Source organism: Acipenser ruthenus, chromosome 1, assembly GCF_902713425.1.
Source record: "Acipenser ruthenus chromosome 1, fAciRut3.2 maternal haplotype, whole genome shotgun sequence".
Lineage (NCBI taxonomy): Eukaryota > Metazoa > Chordata > Actinopteri > Acipenseriformes > Acipenseridae > Acipenser > Acipenser ruthenus.
Window position 1 is genome coordinate 89085894 of NC_081189.1, and position 20359 is coordinate 89106252.

Consider the following 20359-nt stretch of genomic DNA (forward strand, 5'->3'; position numbering starts at 1 on the left):
TCCCTTCTTGTTCTTTTATCTACACTAAATACTTCTGTGAGGTGTTAAACCCATGAACCTTTATATTTGTTGTAATGTAATGAATTAACCAGAGATTTAGTTCATTATTTTTGTCAAATTTTTACAGAATTTCTTAAGCAAGATTAATTTGAAACAGCACAATAAGCATCTGGTATACTGAAACTAAATAGCCCCATTCTTGCTGTTATACAGGGACTGTACAAGTATGTTTCTTTCATTTTTAAATACAGACTTTATCCAACAAAACTATAATTTACTATCATTTTTGTAAAGCACCTTTCAGTAAATTATGCTTTTTGATGACAGCAGGATTAGACTAATCAATATAGCTCCTGTTTAGATCGTTAAAACAGACCACAACATGTTTACAACCAGTTTGGTTGTCTCCACATTTTTTAATATATAATACAACATTATGACACCCTGCTGGAAACAAGTATGTATAGTTTACTGTTGTGTCAAAATGATGATGAAAAAGTTAATGACCAGGACATAGATCAACAGTATGTACAGAATAGTAGAATAAGGAATGGCAGAGAAATGTTTAAATCACAATGTAACAAGCGGTTCTCAGATATATGCAAAAAAGTGTGACATACAGACAGACATGTCCATATAGTGTCTGAGTGGGCCAAATTAGTAAAAACTGGCTATTTTGGTAAACATCTACACAAAACTGAAAATAATGAATTAGCCTCTTTGACAATTGTGACAAACACAGTTACAAGTCTGCTTAAGTATGATATCACTGCACAATGTGTACATAACTATTATACTTGTGGATTTTCATTCCCCCCTCCCAACTAGCTGTCTAAAGACAAAAGGAGACATTTCACTTATCTTTGTTATATGAACTACTAACAACCAAACAAGCAAAATGGGCCGAATGGCCTCCTCTCAATTGTAAACTTTATGTTCTTAAGTGTGGGGAATTTATCAGCTACATTTTTACTTTTGCATTAATCAATTAATATAATAAATTAATCCAAAAAACTATTATTTAAATTTGTCAGTTAGTAACAATAAGCATTTAATGCCATGTTCAAGTTCTTTATTCAAAGACAAAATAGAATGCTTTTGTTAATTTAAAAGATTACTCAAGACATTTGATAACCTTTTCATGCAGCACTACAGTAACATGTTTGGAATTCTTTCCATGAAATAGAGAGTTGCATGGTCTCTAAAACTAGACATTTTTACATATTTGATGATCCTGTTAAAGGGTATCACCAAAGAAACGTGTTCATACTGTACATGAACTACATAGTAACTGTGTGTTAATTCCTGAGGCTTCCATAGATTCATGTTGTTTTTTTACACTCATTTAATTAAACTGTACTACAAACTTAACAATTAAGATTAAAATAATTTTAAAAAGAATGAAAATGTGTTGCTTTAAAATGTACAACTATATCTAGTTTATTACCAAAGTGCTGCTAACTCAGAACATACCAGAATTTACAGAAGAAAAAAAGAACTACAACCTTTGCTTTCAATTTAGTACCAAGATTTTGCTTTCGTTGACAAAAAAAATTAGACTTTCACATTATGGAGATATGCTAATACCAGGAAGTTATGACCTTAAAAGACAGAATTGCTTATTTTTCTATTCCATACATTTTCTACCTTTCTTTCACATTATCGGTAACTTGCATATTCACGGCTGAGTTTGCTCTAACTGCTGTCACTTAAATTGCCATGCAGAACAGGGCGAATCAGGGCCAGTTTTTGTCAGCAGCATCAATCGGGTGAACTTCATCAGTCTTTATTTCCAGGCATTATGCAAGAAAACTGACATTAAGAGAGCCTTAACTGACAGCAAATTAAATCAATCAGCAAATCACTAGGCCATAATAAACTCTCGAGTTCATGATAACCCTTTCCAGCCCAGGTCTTCGCATGCTTTAAAGATTGGTTTAATTGAAAAATGAACGGTTTCACAGTTTCTCTCACATGTTAGAAATCCCAATGAACATACCATAAGCTGCAGTAAAACATGTATTGGGGAAAAAATGTATTTGAGAAAAAATGTTGCCCATAAAAATTAAAAACACTTTGTTAATTAATATAGACAGTAAGATAGGTTACTGGTAGAGAAACTAGTATTACTGTGATTTACGTAATAGAGAGCTAAATATAACAATGCTTTTTTTAAAACACTGCTTATACTAAACAGTCAATTCTCGTTAAAACAAACTCGGATAAGAGGAATTTCCTGATTCTACAAATTTTCTACATGGTCCCGGCCAAATTTAGCAGTCACTTATTGTAAATGACTTATCATACGAATTCACTTAACACACATTTTTTGTTATTTTTAAAGGATTACATTGTGCTGCCAAATAATGAAACTATTTTAAAAGATGTCTTTCTGTCACTAGATCCCATCCTGACTAACCATAAAAGCATTACAAAAGCCTGAATAATCTTGAATCATTTTGAAAGTGAGTATTTTTAAAACTGACTAAAAAACGATGACTGTAGTCTTGTAACTGTATTCATTTAAATGCTCAGGTGAGTGACGTTACGATTTTCCTCCCATTTAAAACAACAACAACAAAATGTTTTTCTGGTATTTAAGCACAAAACAATATAAAAAATATGAAACCACATTTAAAAAACTGCCTGTAGTAAACACTGTTTTTATTGCACTTGGCTAAATGGCCCTCTTCCTACCAACACTGACCAAAATGTGCGTCATGGTGTACCTTTAGGAACACTAATCTGCCTTTTAAATTTTGAAGCAGACTCACTTAAATCGGAATTGCTACAGGAATATATATATATATATATATATATATATATATATATATATATATATATATATATATATATATTTTTTTTTTTTTTTTTTTTTTTTCAGAATTCCTGAACTACCTTTTTAAGCCTTCAGCATGTTGTTGTTGTGTTTATGTTAAGCCCTATCACCTTTCAAGAGCAAAGCAGGAACCGCTATAGCCAATAAGATTTGTTAACAAAGCTGAACAGGTATGTCTATCAAAGAATTGCACTTTAAGGCCCTTTCATGTAGTCATCTTCTCAGAAGTACTGGACGAGCCCCAGATATGTCCATGTAAATAGAACAGAGGGAGGTCTGAGAAAAGTGTCTTGTATACAGTATTTTTTGAAATTATTTCTTTTTTTGATGACGAGCAAGTCAAGGAGTTTAACCCTCTTGATGAAGAAATCTGCTCTAGGCTTGACAACAATGAAAAAATATTGATTATCAGCTAAAAATTACTATTACCTGGGGGCTCCCGAGTGGTGCATCCGGTAAAGGCGCTCCGCGTGGAGTGCAGGATGCGCCCTATAGCCTGGACGTCGCCGGTTCGAGTCCAGGCTATTCTGCTGACCGTGGACGGGAGATCCCAGGGGGCGGTGCACAACTGGCCGAGCGCCGCCCGAGGGGGGGGAGGGCTTAGGTCAGCCAGGGTGTCCTCGGCTCACTGCGCACCAGCGACCCCTGTAGTCTGGCCGGGCGCCTGTGGGCTTGCCTGCAAGCTGCCCGGAGCTGCGTTGTAGTCCGACGCTGTAGCTCTGAGATGGCTGCATGGTGGGTCTGCAGCTGAGCCTAAAAATAATTGGCTATTCTAAAATGATAAAAAAAAAAAAAGAAAAAATCGGCGACTACTAAATTAAAAAAAAATAATAATAATTCTATTACCACAAATATATTATATTTTATGGACAAATTAGTTGTTTACAGGAAGACAGAGAAACACACATCTTGATCAGTTAAGTATCATTCCACTACATGGCAGAAGACATCGAGGAGAAACTTGTTGAAGCAGTGAGGTAAAGACTCCTTTTCATGCTACAAATCGACAAGAGTACTGACAGCAGTAAATCAGCCCAACAAATGGTTTATGTTCTGTATATCAGCTCATCGTATGTTTTTGATGAACTTTCACTCCCCACTTCAGCAACACTTACTCGACCAGCGCTGTCAGGTTTTACTGGGCTATTTGGCTGACATATTTGACAATGAACTTAACCTTTCTTTACAGGTAAGAACTGTAACATTTTCACCGCACAGGAAAAAGTTCAGAGCTTTTCTCAAGAACTTTTGCTTTGGAGTAGCTGTGTGATGCAAGATAATGTAACTATGTTCCCGACACTGTCTTCTGTCATTATGGATTTTGGAATGTCGGTCCTGGAGGTTAAATATATGATGGTGGAGCACTTGTCTCAGATATGCACGCAATTCAGAGTATATTTTCCCGAAAGTGAGGCAAATGAATTGCAGGATTTTGCCTGGGTTCGAAATCCGTTTTCAGAAAACTTTTGTAGCAAAGGTCAAGATTTCTGTGAGTCTAAAGAGAATTTGGTTGACGTAGCTGGTGATACTGTTTTTGAGAGATCATTTCAAAGTTATGCCTATTGATCAGTTCTGGCTCTCAGTTAGAAAAGAGTTCACTGAATTGTCACAAACAGTCATGGAAATACTTGTTCACTTTGCCTCAACATATTTATTGTATTCTCGCTTATGTCCACTCAACACAGCAGCTTGAAAAGTAAGGGATAACACACAGAATTGGAGATTCGTAGGTCCAACTGTGCTGGTACCTCATGGCTGTATTGTAACTAATTCACATAAATACATTTCTGCTGTAATTATCAATTTAAAAATAAAAGTCCATGGATTTAGAAAAACTGGAATTTATGATGTGATCAGGAACTCCGAGGCAGTGTAAACTGCGCCTGCTACTGTGGTACCTGACGACTGTTATTTTTTTATGTTAAGCAGTTTTGTGTTATTTATTTAGTTTTTACAAGGGGTTAATTAGTACTGTAACAGCCAAATAGTTTATTCCAGACTTTAGAAAGTCTGTAACAAAAGCAAATTTGCTTTGGATTGTTATTGTCGTTGTAGATGCTACTATTAAGACACCAACCGTGGCATTTTTCTTTGTGAACGTGCTACAGTGAAAAATGACAAGTCAAAAACCGTCAAAATCTACCAAGGTAGCAAATCCACTGAATTTAATACCAGCCAAAATTTCCCGTTATACGGTATATAAAACCAACACACATATACATATTATATATATCTTTCTTATTTTAAAACAGTAATGTATTGAATTATAGCACAAGTAATAACATCTACAATCTGCATAATTTAATTGTATAATTTAAAAGAACAGAAAAATGATCTTGTATCGCCACAATGTTAGAGGCACATTGTTTTTTGTATATTCATCTGCAAGTGAAATTGATTTCTTTCCAAAGAAAAAAAAAATAAATAAATTAAAAAAAAAAAAAAAAGGATTTGTATATTTTTATTTTGACGTTATTTCTACTTCTAAATCATTGTTTTAGATTTTACTAGGATAAATACAATCTGGTGAATTTAACAAGAAGTTAAACTATTTGGTAATCTGGTAAGAATTATTTTATAAACCTTGTATCAATTAAAACACAATTGTTTTGTTTTTATTATTTTAGTATACTTCCATTTAAAACAATTATAACAAAAAGCACCATGTTCATTGGTAGTGAAACATGTCTCCCTATTTCTTTTCATTATATTTGTCCTTGTAATCCTCTTTACAAAGTCTGTGAATGTAGTCAAAAGAAACTCCATTTACAACACATTTAAGTGATTCTTGCTGAAAAGAGATCAACTGGAAACTTTGCTTCAGCCTGGGACATGATTTCCAAGAGGTTTGACGCTTTAACATATTAAAATCCTGCTTTTGAGCCACAGTAACAGGTACAGAACTTGGTGACTTAATGCATGTAGACATGTTCCACACCATATTCTACAGGCAACATATTAACACTACTAGGTCCTTCCATATGAAGTGTGACAATGAGGGCACTAGTATGTCACAGATTTATAATGAAAAATTAATTTGTGGGAAGTGTTCAATGTTGGAGAGCAGTAAAGAAGGACTAAGATGTTGTTACTATTGCACTTGAATCCATTTCCGGGGTTACTGTAAGCCTCTGATCTCTCTTAATTTACTGCATGCCACAGGCATGTGGAATAGATGTAGAAATATGGTTGCATGGTCTTGACCTTTAATGTGATCAAATTACTTGTTGTATGGGAATTATAAATACAAGACACACTGTGATTTTACATTAACAGAATATTCACCATATGCACTACAGGGGAACTGACATCCTCGACACAACCAAGTCAATATGCCGTATTTACAATACATTGGGTATTGCGATGTACTCTAGTGCTGTATGAACAAGTGTAATGTAGCTGGATCTTTGAGGATGCTAAAACAATAGATAACAGTGGATTGCGTCTGGAAGACCAATCACGTCACCATGGGATGTCCACTAGCCAGCACATCTGTAGCACAGAATACATATCCTGACAGGTCATTATCACTTAACACGGTAGGGATATATTTATATTGTTTAATACTGCATGATTTTAAAAAATGAAATTGCGGACGGTTGATAGTTTTTGCAGAGGGTGTTGGTTTTAGCGGATTCCACAATTTAATTGTGTGCACAGTTTTCTATTGGCCCTGCTAAAGGGACACAAAAAACTAATTATATCATGTCTTGTTCCCTACTAGGAGAAAAGTGAGGTCAAAAGATGATACAAAATTAGACATTTTTGCCTTACAACTCCAATCCAATTTAAAAAGTGTCATTTAAAAAAAGAATGACACTTTGATTTGATCTATGAACAATGCTACAGCTAAAATGGTTAAGGCACAGCATTAACAAGCAGGAAGGAAAGAGTAGACTGCTAGGCTTCATGTCAAGACCAGCAAACATTGCAAAAGACAGCTTCATAAGGCACTGCCAATAAACTAAACCACCCAGGCCTACGTTCATCTTGAATAATTGTGAACTGTATAATGTATTCAGTCACACACAATTCATAATGGAATGCACAAAACAAAACTCAACACACATGAATATCTGAACACCTTATCAGCACATCTGCACTGTAAGCACGACATTTCACGGTCCATATGTAAAACATTTTAAGTGGATCTCAAATTCAAGTTTATTCTCATTTTTAACCCTCAAGGGTTTTCAAGGTCTTTTTTTTTTTTTCCACACTCCCAATTTTTTATCTGGTTGATACAAATACTGAATAGTACATCACAGGGACCAGTGAAAGGAAAACCCAGTAATGGAGAATTTCCAGTACTGAAGAAGTTTAAAAATACATAATTAGCTTTCCTTTAAACCAACAGTGTGCCACTTCACAGTTTCCAGATCTACTGTAAATGTCCAAGGTTCAGAAAAGTTGGCTGTTACCCATTGAACCGTCAAATCAGTGCTAGGGAGCCAGTACAACTCTTGAGTTACCTGGAGGTATTGTGGACTGGTTGATGAAAACCCAAAGGATGGGTGGTACCCACTTAAATGACCCATCAAATCACTCCTAGGTTTTATGTTTTTATGGATATTCAAATGGCCCAGACTGGCAAACCTGACCAGATTTTCCTTGATCATAAATTGGTGAGAGTGTTTATGTAAGTAGAGTTTAGGTTTGTTAGGGCAGTATTATACATGGGGCCAGGTGCCCTGTCCAAAAATCCCAACATTTGTAGTTTAATTTACCCTGTAATAAAACAATGACAGGGGTAGCATACAAAAATGTATGTTTTTTAAGAGTTAGTTTGATAACGAGCCATTTGGAACCCATAACTCCCCGCCAACCCCAATGGAGGGAGATTTTGGATTTTTATATGTCATGTCAGTTTAAGACATCAGAGTTGTACTGCACAGTATGTTCTATTGTAGGGTCCTTGTAGCTTAAAAAAAAAGAACAGAGACTAGATTTGGTGGTGTTTCCACATCTGGCAGCAATACACCTTTTTGGCATTTTCCAAATATGCCACTCATACACTTACGAGTGTTACGAAGCAGCTGCATTCCCCTTCGTGCAATCACTTCCACCGGCGTCTCCCGAGAGGAGTTGTCTAAACCTATGGTCCTAGTTCTAAACCAGGAAGTGGCTGAAGGTACAGAAATCGGCTGAAAGGAGGTCAATAAAAAAATAACCAAGTAAACCTTCAACTACCAGTGGTTGCGAAAAGGTAATAAAAAAATAAACAAAAAACTTCTGAAACAGCGGCGCTGGCACGTGACAACGTAGTAATGTTAAATATTACAGTTGGGACAGCTACAGTTGGGACAGCTACAGTTGGGAACAGCTACTGTTCATTATGTTTATGTCCTGTAATCACTCAGGTGAAACAATGTCTTGTAAGTTGCCCAAACATTAATATTTTTCAACAAAACTTTCAGGAAGTATAGTAATTAGAATAGAATAACACATTTTTATACATGTATCTCAAGCAGAATACATAATAAAAAATACTTAACTAAAAAAATTTTTTATATATATATATATATATATATATATATATATATATATATATATATATATATTATTTCTTAACAGACGCCCTTATCCAGGGCGACTTACAATTGTTACAAGATATCACATTATTGTTTACATACAATTACCTATTTATACAGTTGAGTTTTTACTGGAGCAATCCCTGGGATTGAACCCACGACCCTCCGGTCAAGAATCAAGAGTATATATATATATATATATATATATATATATAGTGTTAATTATATATATATATATAATTTTTTTGCCCCAACACAAAAAATCTAAGCAAAAAAAAAAGAAAAAGTTTGTATGGTTTCTGAAGTACTTTATAATGTTCCCCAGTGTTCTCAAAAAGAAGACCCCATTTCCAAGATGCTACTGTAAAAAATAGATTTTTAGTGAATTTTTATAGGAAGAGAGTCAACTATAGCCTAAAAACATCTGGTCCTGGGGTAACATCCCACTGATAAATGCTGGGTCCTGAAAGGATTAACTGAAACAGCTTTCTAATGTGAAACAAATACTACCTAAATAACTTAACCATTACAAAGGCACATTTGTCTTCTTTTTTTTTTATTGCCAGCATTATTTAAAAAAAAAAAATCTAAATGTCTGGATGTCATGCTAAAAACGGCAGGCCAAAACGTATCACCACTCCCGTTTAATTTACAGCCCACCAGAAGTGGCAAATAACATCCTTTACACTCTCTAGTCATTAAATTTTTTCGAATTGCTTCCCACCCACCTCATCTTCTCATTCCGCTTTTTTTAACTGTACATCGAGCGAAGTTTACAAATAATAAGTTGCGTTAGAAGTGGTTAGATTAATTTGCTACACACAGTAACGATTGCGGGGACCAGCACTGGCATTTACATTTACTGGATCCGAGGACGACCCAAGCGCCAGTGCCTTATTTGTCAGGAGGTTTTGTCAAACAGAACTCTTAAATATGCAAAATTGAGACGCCATTTATCTACAAAGCATTCAGAATGAGAAAAGAAAAATGTAAACAAAAGAAACAGGACCTTTGCCATCAGCAACTTTCACAATGTGCAAAATGACAACTAGTACCAAAGATTCAAGCCAAGGAATCTCATTAAGTTAGGTACGTTATATAAATACTTTACTTTCTACATGTACTTATACATATATATATACAAATTAGTTTAAAAATGCTGGTATGAAAAAATGTGGCACGTGGTCTGTGGGACAAATCCAACTACCAAGGTGGTCTCTACATTGAAAAAGGTTGGGAACCACTGCTGTAATGTCATTTTCCCATTAAGGAATTATATTCAGATAAAAAAAGGTTTACGCATGCGTGCCAACCTGACAAGCTACAACTTCTGGCCCACCCTTCAGCCCTTCTGCTCCAAAGGTCTCCAGGTACTTCGGTACCTGCAGGGTGAAGTCATTCTTGGCGGCTGCAGTCCATGACAGTGAGAGCCGTTCGTTGACCTAAAGAAGAGAAAACAGCATCAATGGTAATTCCCCTTCAAACACATTAACTGGGATGAACTGGGTCCCCCTGAGCCTGCTGAGTGGACTTGTATTGATCGCTAGGACTGAAACCCATGAATAAATTTAGGACTAATTGATTTTTTTTGTTTTTTGCTGCAAATAAATCTCTAATTCTGAGCAGCGGCAGAGAATGTTAAAGAGGGGAAAGTGGCTTCCTCTGACTGAAATTAACAAAAAGAAAAAGTCTCCCAAAATGATTACATTTTTCCCTCTCCTCTGTATGATACAGTCCAGTCAAATGAAAAACTTGAGAACAGTCAACAAAAAAGTTCACCCTGAGCTTTGTTAAAAACAAAGCAAACAAAGAAACTGTTCCGTATTTGGGAGATACTGAGCTATAGCATGGGGATGTAACCCTTTCCGGACTAAAGACACCAGCTATTTTTTTTTTTTTTTATTGATGTCAGTGGGGATTCTAATACTGGTTTGGGGGAGAAGATGGTGTCAGATCTGCACTGTATACTAGAGTAGTTGTTTGCATGTGGAAAAAAGACGTCTGGAAAAAATATATAATAAAACCTATTTTTAAAGGTTATTTTTAAACTGAAAGGAAAACAAACTGGTAAGTTACAGACAAAATAACTATAAAATAAATTATGTGTTTATGCTCTAAATTAAAGAGCCACACCACAAACTCTGTCAATCCACCTAAAACCCCTTGTTAAAGAATCGGTACTAATTCCTTGTACTGCCTAAATTGGAATAAAAATAAATAAATAAATAGTCAGATACATTGAATAAATTCAAGCTCTATAAATCGTACACATATAAACTAAATGAAACAAATTGCTAGGATCGAATGGTCTGGAAAAATATTTTGAATATTGTGGCAAAATACATAAACACATTTAGTTTTTAGGTACCCTCTACTTTACAGTTCAATGCCTAAATAATTTTAATTTACTGATAATACCTTGAGACCATCCACACAGGCAAAGGAATTTAAAAGCCTTAGAATCTCTGCTTAAGATTTTAAAAAGACACAGAGATGCTCAAAAGCATTTAAGTACTGCAGTGCCACCTAATGGACAAAACCCTATGCCAAAATAAAAATGTAAGCAGTCAAGATGTGAAACTGAGTAAAACAAACAAGCAACCTATATTAAAATATAACATAATGTGTAATATTCTAAAAATATATTACTAAAGCTTGTGCTATGTACATTCAACATTTTGCCCGAAAATTCAGATTGGACATATTTCAATGCTAAAACTATTCTGTACAAAATGTGAACTCTAAGTCACAGAGTAATCTGAATTAAAATATCTATATCCTTTGCGTTAAAAAGGTATGTAAATCAAGCAGTGGAACAAAGAAGTCTTACTACGTTGCATAGATCGTATTTATTTATTTGGTATACTGGTGTATTTTTATTATTCACAAATCAGATTATTTTAGGTGTAATGTTAGGAGTAATGTTAATTAATTGGACGTCTCAAAAGATCTATATAAAACACAGATGCCCAATGCTGAAGCAGCTGGTTGGCAAAGAAATGGGGTCATAGTTGAAATATGCACCAGATTTCAGTGGAAAGTAGTAAAATGTTCCAGAGAAACACGTACACCAATTGTCTATTTTGGTTTAATTAAAATCAATAGTCAGACCATGTTTTCTGAATTAAGTAGTTATGTGGTTGATGTTGCATTCAATCTTGATACCCGAGACAATTAAAATAAATAAATAAATAAATAAATAAACAAACAAACAAATAAATAAATAAATGAAAAAGAATATACTGGACTGTAATGTAATAGGCATTTTTGTTTTTGTATTTTAATGCATATTTAGATTATATATTGAACAAATGTTGCAGTATTCAAATTCTCTCAAAATATTCTGCATGGATAATTTGCATGAAATCAGCCTTTTATGTTATGTGAACTACGCAATACACTTCAACCTCATGAAAATTCCTAGGAAGCCAAACATTGGTTTTAAATAAATCATGTTCTGCAATTGTCAATTTTGAGAACCAAGGTACAGCAGCTGTATATTATAAACACCATTCTAACACAAGTTCATACTGAGGGTGGGGTGCGTTACTGAGCAGAAGTTTAATGTCAAGCAGTAAGGTTTTATTATACCAGGTAACAATTATAAAGTACAAATCAAGCGCTTCATTAAATCATGTTAACATTAAAAATAAATTAAAAAAAACCTTACTGTGCCTTAATTTTATTACCACACAATATCGATTACATTTTTATATGCATTTTTCCCTTTCATTTTATGCTTTTATCTTTGGGATTTGGGACTTTCTAAGTTGATGTAAGGATGTTAGGTCAAAATCTATGGCCAACAAATATAGAACAACAACCTATAATGCAATTTTTATAACTTTGCAAGGTTTTGTTCAAACTCTTGACTCATAGGTACATAGATGACTTACACAATCTTTGGGGAGTTCATTTCATGTGTATTCAAAGAACTGTTCTTTCACCAGTGTGAAATTACCCCAAACACATATTTCTTACCTAAAAGCCTTTAAGTGATGCAAAAGGTATAATTAGAAGTTGCTACAAGTCAGGGAAAATTCTTTAGGCCCTCTTTTTTTCCTCCAGACACCCCAGATAAAAGGAAACACTCCTGTGGATTAAAGTGCTCAGAATTTATCAACATCAAACCACCAGAGTTTTGCCTTCTGCATTTTTGAACCACAGTCAATAGATCTAAATATTTTACTGCAACCTGGCCAATTTATTGTTTGATGTTTAAAAACTTGCGCAGAATCAAAGAAAATTCATAAAATTTGAGCCCCCAAATGAGATGCTATCAGCTTTGAAAGTCTAGTTTAACTGTGATATTGATGATTCTCTTTCTTCTGTGACAAAAGTCACCAGGGAGGCTACTAGTGTCGGAGTACAAAAGCATATTGCCAATAATACCGGAGAACAATGTATACGCCATGTAGGTAAGAGGGAATGAAATCTGCTACTGACACTTAAGCTCAAGATCTGCCAATAATCGTAGAAAAAAAAAAGATAAAAACAGCAAATATCTTCAATAAACAGAAATGCATCCCAATCTCTAACAGGTAAAAAGTAAGATTATGACTTATATTACCTATACCAATTATTTGTCAAAATCCCTGGAAATAAACAGACTGCTAATATAGTTTGAATTTTTTATTTATTTATTTTTTAACATCCATACAAAATACAGCAACCGTATACAAATATGATTCTGTTTGGATTTAGTATATTAAGGTATTCCTGTAGTATGGAAAAAAAACTGCATATCATGTGCACATAGTAGAAGGTAATTGAAAAGGATACAAAAATAAATCAAACTTCTATCTTATGCACGAATATTAGTGATACAGACGGTGACTAAATTATATATCCTGGTAATGTAATTTTTGTAGCTCAGCCGTAACTATGCAATGTGTGTTTGCCAGGATTGACAAACAGCATCAAAAACAATGGTGGGTATGAGGAGTGTATTACACAATCACTGTAATCTGAAACATACTGCACAGTGCAACATCACCGTTTGAAAACCAAAATCACTTTCATATACAGTTAAGTTCAGAACAGTCAGTTTTTATTGATTCAACACTTAAAAAAACGTGAAATGATTAAAATGAATCCTGGCTGCCAAATTAAATATTAAAAGGCATCAAGGAACTTCATCGTGGTGAGATTTCTAAAGAAATCATAATTATCAAACATTTACCCTCATAATAATCCACAGGAACGAGCTATCTATTAGCTCAGTTTATATAAATAATATTTAAAAGCTGAAAAGGGATATTTGGAGCACAAGCCAGCCATAATATTTTTGCAGTAGAATACATTGGATAAGAGTCTAATAATTTTTATGGCATGCCTGGGCTTGAACATTTTTTGAACGTGTACGTTTCTACGGTTGACATATTGTTTAACAAAGTTGTAACTTTTCCTCTAGTGAAAGATCAAAGGACACAAATGATGAAAAAATGCACTCACAATTTCAATAAGCAAAGAGATTCCTATTGTACTCTCCCACTAATGTCAGCCTTTTCTCAGCATACACTCATATCATTAGCATCCCATGTTTTTTTTGGTCCCAATGTACCAAGCTTGTCAATTCAAGACCCACTGACGTCTGTTGTGCTGGTAAGAGTGTGTTTCAGACTCCTGTCCACCAGGTTGTGAGTTTCACATTGCACAGCCTCAAACTCATCTCCCAAAAGGCTACCAAGTGGAATTACCTTTCAGGGGCTGCCTGTGGATTCAGCGGAATACAGGTGCCAGAGGTGAAAGACTTGTTTGTATCAATGCTAATAAACATACTGTGCCACCAATTCCCCTGCTCCAAATCAAATCAAGTGCTGAAAGTTGCTGAGGCAACTTAATTTTTTAATTTTTTCAGGTTTCATTGGTTAGGAGTAACACAGAATTAAAACAGAAGAAAAAGACCAATTATTATGTTTATTGTCTACTTTGTTTTTTTGTACTGCCCAGTTTTCCTGTTTATGTTATCTACAAGTAAGAGATATACAGTAAACTTGTCTTGCACTGGACCTTGCTTCTGTTGCACAATGATTTCTCTTTCTTCATGTTTTAGCAATGCAAACAAAAAAAGACTACAGTAGATGCCAAAACTGGGTGTTGGTTACAGATTGTAGTTGATAGTCCATCTGTCTGCAATAAGATTTTTACTAGAAAAGCCCCTCAGTCACAGTACATTTTTAGTGTATACAATTCAAGTAAACAAAAAAAAAATCTGCCTACTTATCATAATAATAAACTTTACCCATTGCTAACAATGTGTCAGGCAGTATATAACAGACTTGTCTGCTCATTATAGTCTGAAAATTATATACTTTAAATTAGGTCCAAAGACTAGAAGAGTTTTTCCTTTCAACAAATCTGTGATGGGCTTCTGTTTTTTTCTTTTTTTTTTCTTTTATTGAATATGGGTGACATTTATACAACTAAGAAGTAACTGGTTAGATGTAAATGTTGTTTGCTCAGGAGGGCAAACATGTATTTATATAGCACGGTTTAGTCTATGGCTGGATGGAGACATCCAGAAAGTGTGTAGAGTGTATAACACAGAGCAGTTCACAAGGGAACACTGCCTGGATAAGTTTGGTGGCTCATCCAAGGCCATGGGTTTTCCTTGCTTTGCTACAAACGGTGCTACCAACTTGATTAGTGCAAAGTTATTTCCCATGTTGCCTGTTAAAAAAAGAAATCTGGGAAGTGATCAAAGTGTATGTTTGCAACTGAATATATGTTAATTATCTAAACCACAAAATGAATGTACCCTAAAATTGATAAACTTGCCTTTTCTGCAGATTTCCTTCTACTGTATTGTTTTTACCAGGAAATTTCATAAATAGTATTTAGATCCACTGCTGTTTAATTATTCAAACAGATTCCAGGATTTATTAAATTATCATGATGTGATGTTTATTAAAAGCTTAAAACAATACAGTATTTTGTTCTTTTAAAATGCAAACTTTGCAATATCACAAAAGCTTAAAATCTGTCCCATGTTGTCTTTCCTGAATTTCACACCTTTGTGTTTATAGGGGTGATCAAACTAATCTACTATGACAGCTCCATGTGTAATATCATCCCACTGTTTGATTTTCTACATCACATTGTTTCTAACACCTTGACAACATGCCTTGTATCTAACATCCGCATTGTTAAGCACATTTTTAAATAGTTTATTTGTAAAACAGACGCTTAGTTGAGAATTAGGGGAAGGGTGGTTTTATTGATTGATAAGGGTGATAAAAGCTTAACCTTCTCTCTGATAGTTGTGTGCTGATTGAACAGGCAACAGTAAGAGAATACAGTGCAAAACTTGTGTCCTTCATAGAGAATCCATAAACGGTTCAGATTTGGTCTGACAAGGTTTTTAAACCTCTCGGGAGGTAGAGTGCCGTTGTTAGCTGATGGAGGTCAGTATGACACTGAATTGTATGTGATGACAGCACAGCTGGTTAGCTAATGACAAAGCTGCCCAAATGGCTAACTCCTGTATGCCCAGCGCAAACAGCCTTTACAATAAACCTCAGAAATCATCACAGACATACCTTCTTTAGGAAGAATTACATGTTATTTTTAATCGTAAATCTTGTAAGACCCTTCGTCTACACTGGCCCTAACAAAGAACAGCTGTCGTAAATCTCACATGACACATGTGTGTCTGGACAATTATTATTATTATTATTATTATTATTATTATTATTATTATTATTATTTATTTCTTAGCAGACGCCCTTATCCAGGGCGACTTATAATTGTTACAAGATATCACATTATACATTATTTCACATTATTTTTACATACAATTACCCATTTATACAATTGGGTTTTTACTGGAGCAATCTAGGTAAAGTACCTTGCTCAAGGGTACAACAGCAGTGTCCCCCCACTGGGGATTGAACCCACAACCCTCCGGTCAAGAGTCCAGAGCCCTAACCACTACTCCACACTGCTGCTCAACATATAAAAAAGTAATGTCAATATAATTAGGAAGTGAGTTCCTGATGTTTATTTAAGACAAATGCATTAAAAAAAAGATGCTAAATTCATACCAAGGCACTTCTTTTTTTGTTATTTTATATTATACACAATTTAAACCGCAGCCCTGCCTGAAAGAAGCACCTGATAAATTATTCCACAATCTTTCAGTGCAGTCATTTTCAAAAAAAGATGTATATGAATACTGACTATTGAGTACTATTACAGTATTATAAAACCATTACTTACTGTTGCTTCCTTGTGTAATGTGTTTCATAGTTGTAGTTTTGTTTGAAAATAAAACTGAAGGTGCTGTATAGAAGAGGGGCATTTTACACAGCATTTCAAAATTAGTTTTAAGTCACACAGATTCAGTGGTTCTTCACTGGCTATTTGTCGAGCTGAGCGAGAACCAAACGTGAAACTCCGGCCTCACAAGACATCTGAATCCAGCTGCGAGCCGAGCCGAGCCGAGCCAGGGGCGGGGTTAAGGATTTGTGTCCTTACGTTACATCAGTCAGTACGCCCCAGAAAGAAAAACAACAAACATGGGTGGTCAGCGAGTGTGATGAGAGAAAAGTACAGCCTTGGGACGCTGAGGAAGTGCAGGCTCTAGTTTCTCTGTGGGCAGACAGAAGTGTTCAGAAAGATCTGGAGTCGTGCGTCAGAAATGAGAAAGTTTATGCCTGAATTTCTGACAACTTGAAGCAAATGGTCGTGGGTATGGTACACTTATCACACACACTCAGAAACACAAAATTCTACTAAATTTCTCATCTTTGACCATTATTATATTAATATAAAGAAACATAAATTCGGAAAACAATTCTAAACTTAGTCAAATCTTTTTTCCCCTTCAATACAACTAATTAAACTTTAGTACATGGATATAAATCAGTAAAATTTGTGGATTATAAAGAAATTCCTAAATATATTTACAAAATATAGTGATACAGGATACAGCTGTACCGTTGGTCTATTCATTTTTGAACACCATTTGTTTGCGCATCTTTTGGCAAACTGAGTTCAATAACAACAATAATTAATAACAACTGTCTTTCGTTGCATGTGACATCAGTAGCACGGCTCAGCTCTGCAGCAGAAAAACAACCCAGGCTCCTCTTAACCGCACCGTGAGGGCTCGGTACAGCCCTGGCGCGGCTCAGTTATACAGTGGAAAAGAGGCATAGGGTGTATGCCAGCAACCTAACGATACATAACCCTATGTATACTCACCAAATACAGTTTTACTTTAAATATATAATACAAAAACATGTAGCCTAAATTAGAGTTGACGTCCTTAATTGGACAGTATTTTATTGCTGTTTTAATGCGTATTACTCCCTTTTTAATAACATTTTAAAGAATCTTAACAGAAACTAACCAACATACGGTATGTTTGTAACTAGTGTAATTGTGAAGGGTTACCATTAGTTTCTAAAATACAGAAGTCCATGTGGAGGGTACTTCTAGAATTACTTCCAAGTATAGCTAAATAATTCTACAGCTCAAAATATAATTTGATGGCCCTTTAATTTTTTGCCCCACTTTTGAAGTGACAAACATTTAGTCTATAAAATATTATGGTCAACTGCACCCCCTCTCCGCTCTCCTGCCTCCAGAGCCCGCTCCAAGGTGACTTACAGAGACTAGGGTGTGTAAACTATGCATCAGCTGCAGAGTCACTTACAATTACGTCTCACCCGAAAGACGGAGCACAAGGAGGTTAAGTACCCCTCAGTGATGGAACATCCCACCCACGGATATCAGGACTGCTCAGTCTCTGACCACCTTCCAGCGCCTCCTCAAGACACACCTGTTCAGACAGTATCTGTTAACCTCACAACTCTCGACCATACTGGACTATATGGCACCCAACTGTACCAGTACTTGCATCAGCTTGTACTTGCACTGAACTGCTCCATACCTTGCCTGCTCTTACCTATAACTACTTATTGTATCCTGTATTTTATTTTACTATATAGGTAACCGTACTCACGTTTTTTTTGTAATTGCTCTTATTTGAAATTTCATCCATTTATCATACTTCCTACCTGTTCTTACTGGACTTTACTCATATAAGCAAATATTTACTATACGTTTCAACTGCTCTTATTTATAAATTTACTGTATTCTTTATTTTGCTCTTATTTGAAATTCATCTTATTGTACTTTCATAGCTGCTCTTATCTGTATTATGATGTTCTGTATTGTGATATTTTATAATGTGATAAATTGTACTGTGATATTTTATAATGCGATACTTTGTACTGTGATATTTTGTAACTGTACGTCGCCCTGGATAAGGGCATCTGCTAAGAAATAAATAATAATAATAATAATAATAATAATAATAATAATAATAATAATAATAATAATAATGTAATGTTCTAAATGCCATCTTTTTTTTGTTGTGTAAAAGTGTAAAAAAATTACAACACACAATAAGAAACCACCATTCAGTAGCCCTAAATACAAACAACAACAACAACAACAACAACAACAACAACGCTGGTCTAAAAGAAACCAGATGCATACAAACAGACAATATTGTGATGTGGTGGGATCTTGAGTCAAAATGTTTACCTATCTCTGGTTCTAACATTTCATGTTCCGTGTATCACTTCCAACCTGCACAGGAAGCAGTCAGCTGAACAGCATGAATAGGAGTACAGTTGGGACAGTCTGCAAGTTAGACAGCACTTTGATGGATGACACCAAAAGGCTAATCAACAAGAAACACAATTACAGTATGTACAAATAAACAACCACAGCAGTTGCTGGAGGGAATCAAATGATTTGTTGTTTTCAGCAGCTGTTTCTTTTATTTATTTGTTATAACGATTAAGTAGCTTCAAATTACATTTTAGTAGTTTCTTGTTTTTACTGGCTTATTATGTGATGTTTGAAATCATTCTTTTTGTTTTACTTTTTGATATGTTCGGTGTTCAGGATGTGTTTTTCCTTGTTCTAGGTGCCAGTGACAGACATGTGTCTTTTTTTTAAGTAATAAGAATCAGTGCCATATAATGAAAAGCTACTGTATATTGCTAGCAATACAAGATGAAACTTAATACACAGTTGCTGTTAATCAGATGGAACCGATTCTTACTATGGTACCTGTATATATATGCATCTGCCTAGCATTAGCAGGGGCGCAGCATGCATTGAGGCAGTCGCCTCAGTAAAAATCAGCTAGGCAAATTTCTGAAAGGAAAAAAAAATAAAAAAAGTACCAAAATATATCTAAAAGATTATTTGTTTAATAATGTGCAAACTTTAATTTTTAAGCGTAGCATAATTGACATGTTTTCATATTATTATTTTTTTTTTTTATTTGCTGTTTCTTCGTAACATTCTTGTGGTCTCAGGCTGTATAGAAATCTGACAGCCGGGACATTGAAACTTCGCGCCACAAAGACATGTTCGGTTCTCAATGGTCAGTTTCCCTTGTTACCCGCGTGTAGCTCCAGAATTGGACCAAGATTACGGCTCCAGATCCGCTTAGTACAACATCTTTTTATGATCCGACTCCAGTGAATTCGGTTCTGATCCAATTTTTTGTTGTCTTTAGTACAACCAGCCACTGGACCAGCGGATAGTCCAGTATATAATATTTAGTGGACGGTTCTGTACCATACATAGCCTATTCAAAGATGAAACAAAGACACCAATCTATAATGCATTTCTTTCAGAAGAAGCCAACTCTGTGATTTTATTTCTTCTTATATTATTGTTTTTCTGTTGACAGTCCTGTGCAATGTGATGTTTAGCTGCAATATGTTTCGTTAGAGAAAAAATAAATCCAAGGAAGTACTGTTCTTGGGCTCCCGAGTGGCGCACCCAGTAAAGGCGCTCCTCGTGGAGTGCAGGATGCCCCCTATAGTCTGGACGTCGCGAGTTCGAGTCCAGGCTATTCCTTTGCCGACCGAGTACGGGAGCTCCCAGGGGGCGGCGCTCAATTGGCCGGGCGCCGCCCAGGTGGAGGGAGGTCTAGGTCGGCCTTGGCTCACTGCGC

General features: G+C 35.3%; 1 protein-coding gene across 3 annotated transcripts in view; it reads right to left on the bottom strand.

The window, feature by feature from the left end:
* LOC117963566 (coiled-coil domain-containing protein 171-like) overlaps nt 1-20359 on the bottom strand; it is a 167968-nt gene that overhangs the window by 38764 nt on the left and 108845 nt on the right. For all 3 annotated transcript variants that reach the window (XM_059031740.1, XM_059031749.1, XM_059031750.1), the window contains exon 23: nt 9684-9812. In XM_059031740.1, coding sequence (XP_058887723.1) covers nt 9684-9812 — 129 coding nt within the window. The remainder of the gene's footprint in view (nt 1-9683; nt 9813-20359) is intronic.